This window comes from Entelurus aequoreus, linkage group LG05 (assembly GCF_033978785.1).
Source record: "Entelurus aequoreus isolate RoL-2023_Sb linkage group LG05, RoL_Eaeq_v1.1, whole genome shotgun sequence".
NCBI lineage: Eukaryota > Metazoa > Chordata > Actinopteri > Syngnathiformes > Syngnathidae > Entelurus > Entelurus aequoreus.
In genome coordinates, this window is record NC_084735.1 from 10,293,968 (window position 1) to 10,307,241 (window position 13,274).

Genomic DNA, 13,274 nt, shown 5'->3' on the forward strand with positions numbered 1-13,274 from the left:
CTTGAAGAGCTAATTGTCATGTATGCAGGAAGGTGGTCCTGGCTGGTCCCCCGAGCACGATACAGAGTGAGCGTAAGAAAAGAGCAAAGTGTCAATCACTAGATGTTTATTAGTGAGGTGACAGTGGCACGGGTACACAGTAGAAGGAGAGGAATAAACCTACAAAAGTCCCTTTTTCATAGCTTTTCCATCCATAAATAAAATGTAGAAAATATTTAGGACTATTTACTGTTTCCCTCCAGGAGCAGAGAGGATAATACTTAGTGATTGACATCAATAAAAATCTTTCATCCAGGGGGGTGGGGGGGTCATACAGTACAGTGTTCCCATGGCAACAACAAATAGATGAGGGGCGGTCAGAAAAAAATGCCTGCGACCTTTTAGCCAAGAGGTCTGTGGAGTTACGCCATTCTTCTTCTTCAAGTGCAAGGCCCCTTTTATTGTGAAAAGGAGGTGGGCGGAGCAGGCTTTATTTTGAAAGGGCATGTAACACAGATCCACAGTTCATATGGCAGCAACCAAACAGAAAACAAACACCTGAGGTGCTGGTTTGAGAGGAACACAGGAAGTTGGCATCAGCGAGTATGGCACAGAGGATGTCGGGAGGAATGTTATTTACAAAATAAGAGTTTGGCAAATGTGATGTTTTTCTGTCATTGATTACATTGACGCCTCAAAACTGACTTTTGGTGTCAGCGCCCTTGACTAATAAAAGAAGACACGATGATGAGCTACACTAGGTAAGGTTGCATTTTTGCCTCATTCCTGTGAGAATCCTGCGCGTGACTGAAGAAGTGGGACTATCCAGGACAGGGGTGTCAGACGTACGGCCCGCATCAAGCCCGCGGACAGGTTTAATCCGGCCCACAAGATGTATAAAATGTTTTCAATGAAAGAAACTGTTATTCTAAAAGTGTCCACTGGATGTCGCAATGGTGATTCTGTTTGGCAAGCAAACACTTTGTACCGGGCCAAGCGAGTCAAGCGTGGCTCCACCCAAACAAAACGTAAACACATGGTGTTTTGTCCAAAAAGAGCAACGTGGACTCAAGGGTTTCTACCTCCGTTTGTAACTTTTGTTGAGTTAGCACACCATTCTAACCTGAAAATGAAGTATTTGATACATAGAAGAGTTGATTAAGTATTTATTGCAACAATATGATGTGACTTCAATTGTAAAAATGAAGTATTTGATAAATATAAGAGTTGATTTAGTATTTATTGCAAAAATATGATGTGACTTAAATTGCAAAAATGAAGTATTTGATACATAGAAGAGTTTATTTAGTATTTATTTCAAAGATAGGATGTGACTTCAATTGTAAAAATGAAGTATTTGATACATAGAAGAGTTGATTTAGTATTTATTTCAAAGATAGGATGTGACTTCAATTGTAAAAATGAAGTATTTGATACATAAAAGAGTTGATTTAGTATTTATTTTAAAGATAGGATGTGACTTCAATTGTAAAAATGAAGTATTTGATACATAGAAGAGTTGATTTAGTATTTATTGCAAAAATATGATGTGACTTCAATTGTAAAAATGAAGTATTTGATACATAGAAGAGTTGATTTAGTATTTATTGCAAAAATATGATGTGACTTCAATTGTAAAAATGAAGTATTTGATACATAGAAGAGTTGATTTAGTATTTATTGCAAAGATAGGATGTGACTTAAATTGTAAAAATGAAGTATTTGATACATAGAAGAGTTGATTTAGTATTTATTTCAAAGATAGGATGTGACTTCAATTGTAAAAATGAAGTATTTGATACATAGAAGAGTTGATTTAGTATTTATTTCAAAGATAGAATGTGACTTCAATTGTAAAAATGAAGTATTTGATACATAGAAGAGTTGATTTAGTATTTATTCTAAAGATAGGATGTGACTTCAATTGTAAAAATGAAGTATTTGATACATAGAAGAGTTGATTTAGTATTTATTTTAAACATAGGATGTGACTTCAATTGTAAAAATGAAGTATTTGATACATAGAAGAGTTGATTTAGTATTTATTTTAAAGATAGGATGTGACTTCAATTGTAAAAATGAAGTATTTGATACATAGAAGAGTTGATTTAGTATTTATTTTAAAGATAGGATGTGACTTCAATTGTAAAAATGAAGTATTTGATACATAGAAGAGTTGATTTAGTATTTATTTTAAAGATAGGATGTGACTTCAATTGTAAAAATGAATTATTTGATACATAGAAGAGTTGATTTAGTATTTATTTCAAAGATAGGATGTGACTTCAATTGTAAAAATGAAGTATTTGATACTTAGAAGAGTTGATTTAGTATTTATTGCAAAGATATGATGTGACTTCAATTTTAAAAATGAAGTATTTGATACATAGAAGAGTTGATTTAGTATTTATTCTAAAGATATGATGTGACTTCAATTGTAAAAATGAAGTATTTGATACATAGAAGAGTAGATTTAGTATTTATTCTAAAGATAGGATGTGACTTCAATTGTAAAAATGAAGTATTTGATACATAGAAGAGTTTATTTAGTATTTATTGCAAAAATATGATGTGACTTCAATTGTAAAAATGAAGTATTTGATACATAGAAGAGTAGATTTAGTATTTATTGCAAAGATAGGATGTGACTTCAATTGTAAAAATGAAGTATTTCATACATAGAAGAGTTGATTTAGTATTTATTGCAAAAATATGATGTGACTTCAATTGTAAAAATGAAGTATTTGATACATAGAAGAGTAGATTTAGTATTTATTGCAAAGATAGGATGTGACTTCAATTGTAAAAATGAAGTATTTTATACATAGAGTTGATTTAGTATTTAATTTAAAGATAGGATGTGACTTAAATTGTAAAAATGAAGTATTTGATACATAGAAGAGTTGATTTAGTATTTATTGCAAAGATAGGATGTGACTTCAAATGTAAAAATGAAGTATTTGATACATAGAAGAGTTGATTTAGTATTTATTGCAAAAATATGATGTGACTTAAATTGTAAAAATGAAGTATTTGATACATAGAAGAGTTGATTTAGTATTTATTTCAAAGATAGGATGTGACTTCAATTGTAAAAATGAAGTATTTGATACATAGAAGAGTTGATTTAGTATTTATTTCAAAGATAGAATGTGACTTCAATTGTAAAAATGAAGTATTTGATACATAGAAGAGTTGATTTAGTATTTATTTTAAAGATATGATGTGACTTCAATTGTAAAAATGAAGTATTTGATACATAGAAGAGTGGATTTAGTATTTATTGCAAACATATGATGTGACTTCAATTGTAAAAATGAAGTATTTGATACATACAAGAGTTGATTTAGTATTTATTTTAAAGATAGGATGTGACTTCAATTGTAAAAATGAAGTATTTGATACATAGAAGAGTTGATTTAGTATTTATTGCAAAAATATGATGTGACTTCAATTGTAAAATGAAGTATTTGATACATAGAAGAGTTGATTTAGTATTTATTGCAAAAATATGATGTGACTTCAATTGTAAAAATGAAGTATTTGATACATAGAAGAGTTGATTTAGTATGTATTTCAAAGATAGGATGTGACTTCAATTGTAAAAATGAAGTATTTGATACATAGAAGAGTTGATTTAGTATTTATTTCAAAGATAGAATGTGACTTCAATTGTAAAAATGAAGTATTTGATACATAGAAGAGTTGATTTAGTATTTATTCTAAAGATAGGATGTGACTTAAATTGTAAAAATGAAGTATTTGATACATAGAAGAGTTGATTTAGTATTTATTTTAAAGATAGAATGTGACTTCAATTGTAAAAATGAAGTATTTGATACATAGAAGAGTTGATTTAGTATGTATTTCAAAGATAGGATGTGACTTCAATTGTAAAAATGAAGTATTTGATACATAGAAGAGTTGATTTAGTATTTATTTCAAAGATAGAATGTGACTTCAATTGTAAAAATGAAGTATTTGATACATAGAAGAGTTGATTTAGTATTTATTCTAAAGATAGGATGTGACTTCAATTGTAAAAATGAAGTATTTGATACATGGAAGAGTTGATTTAGTATTTATTGCAAAGATAGGATGTGACTTCAATTGTAAAAATGAAGTATTTGATACATAGAAGAGTTGATTTAGTATTTGTTTCAAAGATAGGATGTGACTTCAATTGTAAAAACAGTCTAATTTGGTGGTGTTTTTTAACAATGTTTTTAACAAGTGTTTTGAGGATTATTTGTAACATGTACATTTTCAGAATGTACCGGGTCTATTTTTGGCCAAAGAAAAACAAAGAAAACAACCTGAAGTTGTCTGGATTTTGAAGTTGTCATGCCATGGTTTTCCTCCATGTGGCCCCGGAGCTGAAACCAGTCCGACACCCCTGATCCAGGACTAGCTGCAGTGTGTGCAAACAACCACCGGGTGGCGCCTGCGAGCAGATAATACTGTACCATCTCTTTGTCTTCCGGACTTACCGGGTCTCATCAGGTCACTAGTGCAGCGAGGGACGAGGCAAAAGCTTAGCCAGACCCAGAGTCCAAGAGCAGTTTTTGCGCGTGAAAGGACGCCACGAGGACACGACTCGGCAGCTGGTGGTCTTTGCTGGTGGACGCTGAAGAAAAATCCTTTTCACAGACACCAGCGCAGTCCGCTTTCATTTTGGGCGATGAAAGGTCACTTCCTGGCTGAAAGGTTACTTGACTGGACCACGGGCTGGTTGCCATGGTGACAAGTTCTCACAGTACTCGTTAAATGATTGAAAAACCTTTGTGACCTTCAGAGGCTCCGTCTCCTGGAAGAAGAGTGCACTAGTCAGTATTTGTAACCGTCAGAGGCTCCGTCTCCTCGAAGAAGAGTGCACTGGTCAGTCCCACCAGCAGATGGCAACATCCCACTAGATGAAGTGTGCACTGATCACGTGACTCATGAAGTACTCACTGCTGTCTAGCTCTCTTCCTGTGGACAGGTCTGGTCCTCACCTGGATCACGGAGAGACCCTGACCTGGCCGCACCACAGTCCTGGCAAAAAGAAGGAAATATTTGATGGAGACTTGAACAGTGGACCTTCAAATCCAAATATATAACATCAAGTGGCAAGAAACCTGATGAATAAATCTAAATATGTTGTCTTATTATATTGTCTGCTATTCACTAGTGTTACATATCTGATGAAATAATGACTACAGTACACTTATTCACTCACTAGTGTTACATATCTGATGAAATAATGACTACAGTACACATATTCACTCACTAGTGTTACATATCTGATGAAATAATGACTACAGTACACTTATTCACTCACTAGTGTTACATATCTGATGAAATAATGACTACAGTACACTTATTCACTCACTAGTGTTACATATCTGATGAAATAATGACTACAGTACACTTATTCACTCACTAGTGTTACATATCTGATGAAATGATGACTACAGTACACTTATTCACTCACTAGTGTTACATATCTGATGAAATAATGACTACAGTACACTTATTCACTCACTAGTGTTACATATCTGATGAAATAATGACTACAGTACACTTATTCACTCACTAGTGTTACACATATAATGTAATAATGACTACAGTACACTTATTCACTCACTAGTGTTACATATATGATGAAATAATGACTACAGTACACTTATTCACTCACTAGTGTTACATATCTGATGAAATAATGACTACAGTACACATATTCACTCACTAGTGTTACATATCTGATGAAATAATGACTACAGTACACTTATTCACTCACTAGTGTTACATATCTGATGAAATAATGACTACAGTACACTTATTCACTCACTAGTGTTACATATCGGATGAAATAATGACTACAGTACACTTATTCACTCACTAGTGTTACATATCTGATGAAATAAGGACTACAGTACACTTATTCACTCACTAGTGTTACATATCTGATGAAATAATGACTACAGTACACTTATTCACTCACTAGTGTTACATATCTGATGAAATAATGACTACAGTACACATATTCACTCACTAGTGTTACATATCTGATGAAATAATGACTACAGTACACTTATTCACTCACTAGTGTTACATATCTGATGAAATAATGACTACAGTACACTTATTCACTCACTAGTGTTACATATCGGATGAAATAATGACTACAGTACACTTATTCACTCACTAGTGTTACATATCTGATGAAATAAGGACTACAGTACACTTATTCACTCACTAGTGTTACATATCTGATGAAATACTGACTACAGTACACTTATTCACTCACTAGTGTTACATATCTGATGAAATAAGGACTACAGTACACTTATTCACTCACTAGTGTTACATATCTGATGAAATAATGACTACAGTACACTTATTCACTCACTAGTGTTACATATCTGATGAAATAAGGACTACAGTACACTTATTCACTCACTAGTGTTACATATCTGATGAAATAATGACTACAGTACACTTATTCACTCACTAGTGTTACATATCTGATGTAATAATGACTACAGTACACTTATTCACTCACTAGTGTTACATATCTGATGAAATAATGACTACAGTACACTTATTCACTCACTAGTGTTACATATCTGATGCAATAATGACTACAGTACACTTATTCACTCACTAGTGTTACATATCTGATGAAATAATGACTACAGTACACATATTCACTCACTAGTGTTACATATCTGATGAAATAATGACTACAGTACACTTATTCACTCACTAGTGTTACATATCTGATGGAATAATGACTACAGTACACATATTCACTCACTAGTGTTACACATCTGATGAAATAATGACTACAGTACACATATTCACTCACTAGTGTTACACATCTGATGAAATAATGACTACAGTACACTCATTCACTCACTAGTGTTACATATCTGATGAAATAATGACTACAGTACACTTATTCACTCACTAGTGTTACACATCTGATGAAATAATGACTACAGTACACTTATTCACTCACTAGTGTTACACATCTGATGAAATAATGACTACAGTACACTTATTCACTCACTAGTGTTACATATCTGGTAAAATAATGACTACAGTACACTTATTCACTCACTAGTGTTACATATCTGATGAAATAATGACTACAGTACACTTATTCACTCACTAGTGTTACATATCTGATGTAATAATGACTACAGTACACTTATTCACTCACTAGTGTTACATATATGATGTAATAATGACTACAGTACACTTATTCACTCACTAGTGTTACATATCTGATGAAATAATGACTACCGTACGCTTATTCACTCACCAGTGTTACATATCTGATGAAATAATGACTACAGTACACTTATTCACTCACTAGTGTTACATATCTGATGTAATAATGACTACAGTACACTTATTCACTCACTAGTGTTACATATCTGATGAAATAATGACTACAGTACACTTATTCACTCACTAGTGTTACATATCTGATGAAATAAGGACTACAGTACACTTATTCACTCACTAGTGTTACATATCTGATGAAATAATGACTACAGTACACATATTCACTCACTAGTGTTACATATCTGATGAAATAATGACTACAGTACACTTATTCACTCACTAGTGTTACATATATGATGTAATAATGACTACAGTACACTTATTCACTCACTAGTGTTACATATATGATGTAATAATGACTACAGTACACTTATTCACTCACTAGTGTTACATATCTGATGAAATAATGACTACAGTACACTTATTCACTCACTAGTGTTACATATCTGATGAAATAATGACTACAGTACACTTATTCACTCACTAGTGTTACATATCTGATTAAATATATGATGAAATAATGACTACAGTACACTTATTCACTCACTAGTGTTACATATCTAATGGAATATCTGATGAAATAATGACTACAGTACACTTATTCACTCACTAGTGTTACATATCTGATGAAATAATGAGTACAGTACACTTATTCACTCACTAGTGTTACATATCTGATGAAATAATGACTACAGTACACTTATTCACTCACTAGTGTTACATATCTGATGAAATAATGACTACAGTACACTTATTCACTCACTAGTGTTACCTATCTGATGAAATAATGACTACAGTACACTTATTCACTCACTAGTGTTACACATCTGATGAAATAATGACTACAGTACACATATTCACTCACTAGTGTTACATATCTGATGAAATAATGACTACAGTACACTTATTCACTCACTAGTGTTACATATCTGATGAAATAATGACTACAGTACACTTATTCACTCACTAGTGTTACACATCTGATGAAATAATGACTACAGTACACTTATTCACTCACTAGTGTTACACATCTGATGAAATAATGACTACAGTACACTTATTCACTCACTAGTGTTACACATCCGATGAAATAATGACTACAGTACACTTATTCACTCACTAGTGTTACATATCTGATGAAATATATGATGTAATAATGACTACAGTACACTTATTCACTCACTAGTGTTACATATATGATGTAATAATGACTACAGTACACTTATTCACTCACTAGTGTTACATATCTGATGAAATAATGACTACAGTACACTTATTCACTCACTAGTGTTACACATCTGATGAAATAATGACTACAGTACACTTATTCACTCACTAGTGTTACACATCTGATGAAATAATGACTACAGTACACTTATTCACTCACTAGTGTTACACATCTGATGAAATAATGACTACAGTACACATATTCACTCACTAGTGTTACACATCTGATGAAATAATGACTACAGTACACTTATTCACTCACTAGTGTTACATATCTGATGAAATAATGACTACAGTACACTTATTCACTCACTAGTGTTACATATCTGATGAAATAATGACTACAGTACACTTATTCACTCACTAGTGTTACATATCTGATGAAATAATGACTACAGTACACTTATTCACTCACTAGTGTTGCATATCTGATGAAATAATGACTACAGTACACTTATTCACTCACTAGTGTTACATATCTGATGAAATAATGACTACAGTACACTTATTCACTCACTAGTGTTACATATCTGATGAAATAATGACTACAGTACACTTATTCACTCACTAGTGTTACATATCTGATGAAATAATGACTACAGTACACTTATTCACTCACTGTGTTACAAAGTACAAAAGCAGTGAAGTTGTCAGGTTGTGTAAATGCTAAATAAAAAGTGAATACAACAAATCCTTTTCAACTTATATTCAATTGAATAGACTGCAAAGACAAGATATTTCATGTTCACACTGAGAAATAATCATGAAGTTAGAATGTAATGGCAGCAACACATGTCAAAAAAGGCATTTTTACCAGTGTGTTACATGGCCTTTCCTTTTAACAACACTCAGTAAAGGTTTGGGAACTGAGGAGACACATTTTTGAAGTGGAATTCTTTCCCATTCTTGCTTGATGTACAGCTTAAGTTGTTCAACAGTCTCCCTTCTCATATTTTAGCCTTCACACATTTTCAATGTCTGGACTACAGGCAGGCCAGTCTAGTACCTGCACTCTTTTACTATGAAGCCACGTTGAGGTAACACCTGGCTTGGCATTGTCTTGCTGAAATAAGCAGGGGCGTCCATGATAACGTTGCTTGGATGGCAACATATGTTGCTCCAAAAGCTGTATGTACCTTTCAGCATTAAAGGTGCCTTCACAGATGTGTAAGTTACCCATGTCTTGGCCACTAATACACCCCCATACCATCACACATGCTGCCTTTTACACTTTCACCCTGGAACAGTCCGGACGGTTCTTTTCATCTTTCGTCCACAGTTTCCAAAAACAATTTGAAATGTGGACTCGTCAGACCACAGAACACTTTTCCACTTTGCATCAGTCCATCTTAGATGAGCTCGGGCCCAGCGAAGCGTTTCTGGGTGTTGTTGATAAATGGCTTTGGCTTTGCATAGTAGAGTTTTAACTTGCACTTACAGATGTAGCGACCGACTGTAGTTACTGACAGTGGTTTTCTGAAGTGTTCCTGAGCCCATGTGGTGATATCCTTTACAAACTGATGTGGTTTTTTTTATGCCTGAGGGATCCAAGGTGTGTAATATCATGGCTTACCTGCAGTGATTTCTCCACATTCTCTGAACCTTTTGATGATATTACGGAGCGTAGATGGTGACATCCCTAAATTCCTTGCAATAGCTGCTTGAGAAATGTTGTTCTTAAACAAATTGCTCAGGCATTTGTTGACAAAGTGGTGACCCTCGCCCCGTCCTTGTTTGTGAACGACTGAGCATTTCATGGAATCTACTTTTATACCCAATCATGGCACCCACCTGTTCCCAATTAGCCTGTTCACCTGTGGGATGTTCCAAATAAGTCTTGGATGAGCATTCCTCAACTTTCTCCCTCTTTTTTGCCACTTGTGCCAGCTTTTTTTGAAACATGTTGCAGGCATCACATTCTGAGTTCATGATTATTTGCAAAAAATACCAAAGTTTCTCAGTTCAACAAAGTAGGACTACGATGCACTTGAAGAAAGACTTGAAAGAAGGATCACATTGTCAGGTGTTGAATCCAAGTGTTGGATGTGTGGTCCTCAGAGTCTACAAGGGATGAGACTCTTACCTCTTTGGCCAGGCTGGAGTGGCCCTCACAGTCTAGATAGTTCTACAGTCTACAAGGGATGAGGCTCTTACCTCCTTGGCCGGGCTGGAGTGGCCCTCACAGTCTAGATAGTTCTACAGTCTACAAGGGATGAGACTCTTACCTCTTTGGCCAGGCTGGAGTGGCCCTCACAGTCTAGATAGTTCTACAGTCTACAAGGGATGAGACTCTTACCTCTTTGGCCAGGCTGGAGTGGCCCTCACAGTCTAGATAGTTCTACAGTCTACAAGGGATGACACTCTTACCTCCTTGGCCAGGCTGGAGTGGCCCTCACAGTCTAGATAGTTCTACAGTCTACAAGGGATGACACTCTTACCTCCTTGGCCAGGCTGGAGTGGCCCTCACAGTCTAGATAGTTCTACAGTCTACAAGGGATGACACTCTTACCTCCTTGGCCAGGCTGGAGTGGCCCTCATAGTCTAGATAGTTCTACAGTCTACAAGGGATGAGGCTCTTACCTCCTTGGCCAGGCTGGAGTGGCCCTCACAGTCTAGATAGTTCTACAGTCTACAAGGGATGAGACTCTTACCTCTTTGGCCAGGCTGGAGTGGCCCTCACAGTCTAGATAGTTCTACAGTCTACAAGGGATGAGGCTCTTACCTCCTTGGCCAGGCTGGAGTGGCCCTCACAGTCTAGATAGTTCTACAGTCTACAAGGGATGAGACTCTTACCTCCTTGGCCAGGCTGGAGTGGCCCTCACAGTCTAGATAGTTCTACAGTCTACAAGGGATGAGACTCTTACCTCCTTGGCCAGGCTGGAGTGGCCCTCACAGTCTAGATAGTTCTACAGTCTACAAGGGATGACACTCTTACCTCCTTGGCCAGGCTGGAGTGGCCCTCATAGTCTAGATAGTTCTACAGTCTACAAGGGATGAGGCTCTTACCTCCTTGGCCAGGCTGGAGTGGCCCTCACAGTCTAGATAGTTCTACAGTCTACAAGGGATGACACTCTTACCTCCTTGGCCAGGCTGGAGTGGCCCTCACAGTCTAGATAGTTCTACAGTCTACAAGGGATGAGACTCTTACCTCTTTGGCCAGGCTGGAGTGGCCCTCACAGTCTAGATAGTTCTACAGTCTACAAGGGATGAGGCTCTTACCTCCTTGGCCAGGCTGGAGTGGCCCTCACAGTCTAGATAGTTCTACAGTCTACAAAGGATGAGGCTCTTACCTCCTTGGCCAGGCTGGAGTGGCCCTCACAGTCTAGATAGTTCTACAGTCTAGATGAGACTCTTACCTCCTTGGCCAGGCTGGAGTGGCCCTCACAGTCTAGATAGTTCTACAGTCTACAAGGGATGAGACTCTTACCTCTTTGGCCAGGCTGGAGTGGCCCTCACAGTCTAGATAGTTCTACAGTCTACAAGGGATGAGACTCTTACCTCCTTGGCCAGGCTGGAGTGACCCTCACAGTCTAGATAGTTCTACAGTCTACAAGGGATGAGGCTCTTACCTCCTTGGCCAAGCTGGAGTGGCCCTCACAGTCTAGATAGTTCTACAGTCTACAAGGGATGAGGCTCTTACCTCCTTGGCCAGGCTGGAGTGGCCCTCACAGTCTGGATAGTTCTACAGTCTACAAGGGATGAGGCTCTTACCTCCTTGGCCAGGCTGGAGTGGCCCTCACAGTCTAGATAGTTCTACAGTCTACAAGGGATGAGACTCTTACCTCTTTGGCCAGGCTGGAGTGGCCCTCACAGTCTAGATAGTTCTACAGTCTACAAGGGATGAGGCTCTTACCTCCTTGGCCAGGCTGGAGTGGCCCTCACAGTCTAGATAGTTCTACAGTCTACAAGGGATGAGACTCTTACCTCTTTGGCCAGGCTGGAGTGGCCCTCACAGTCTAGATAGTTCTACAGTCTACAAGGGATGAGACTCTTACCTCTTTGGCCAGGCTGGAGTGGCCCTCACAGTCTAGATAGTTCTACAGTCTACAAGGGATGAGGCTCTTACCTCCTTGGCCAGGCTGGAGTGGCCCTCACAGTCTAGATAGTTCTACAGTCTACAAGGGATGACACTCTTACCTCTTTGGCCAGGCTGGAGTGGCCCTCACAGTCTAGATAGTTCTACAGTCTACAAGGGATGAGACTCTTACCTCCTTGGCCAGGCTGGAGTGGCCCTCACAGTCTAGAAGGGAAAGATGTGTCTGGAGGTGGCACACTGAGGCAGCTGGCATGTCCGAGGTCTGTTGACTAGACGCTGTGAAGGAGAACACATGAAACGTCAAGCAAGCAGCAAGTCAAGAAACTAGTCTTTAAATGCTAATAAATATGTCGAGACGGACAGGCTGGTGTTGACATCATGTCAGCTCCCTTTACACTAGTACCTCAACTTAAGAGTGTTTTCAGATAAGAACAGTCTCTGGGCAAACATTTGACTTACAAGTCAATGTGACCCACCAAGATCTGAGCAAACATCTGGTTTTACTTGTTCATCTCCTCTACTAAATGTCACACAGACACACCAAGATCTGAGCAAACATCTGGTTTTACTTGTTCATCTCCTCTACTAAATGTCAAAGTGACCCTCTGAGATCTGAGCAATCATCTGGTTTTACTTGTTCATCTCCTCTACTAAATGTCACACAGACACACCAAGATCTGAGCAAACATCTGGTTTT

General features: G+C 37.0%; 1 protein-coding gene across 10 annotated transcripts in view; it reads right to left on the minus strand.

Moving 5' to 3' along the window:
- Positions 1–4,049: 4,049 nt before the first annotated feature.
- The window catches only part of LOC133650151 (disabled homolog 1-like), a 112,859-nt gene continuing 103,634 nt past the window's right edge, over positions 4,050–13,274 (minus strand). For 9 of the 10 annotated variants that reach the window (XM_062047065.1, XM_062047061.1, XM_062047063.1 and 6 more), the window contains 2 exons: positions 12,750–12,853; positions 4,050–5,013 (listed from right to left, as the gene is read on the minus strand). In XM_062047065.1, the coding sequence (XP_061903049.1) occupies positions 4,939–5,013; positions 12,750–12,853 (179 nt within the window). In that variant the 3' untranslated portion in view covers positions 4,050–4,938. The remainder of the gene's footprint in view (positions 5,014–12,749; positions 12,854–13,274) is intronic. The other variant, XM_062047059.1, reaches the window with a different exon arrangement.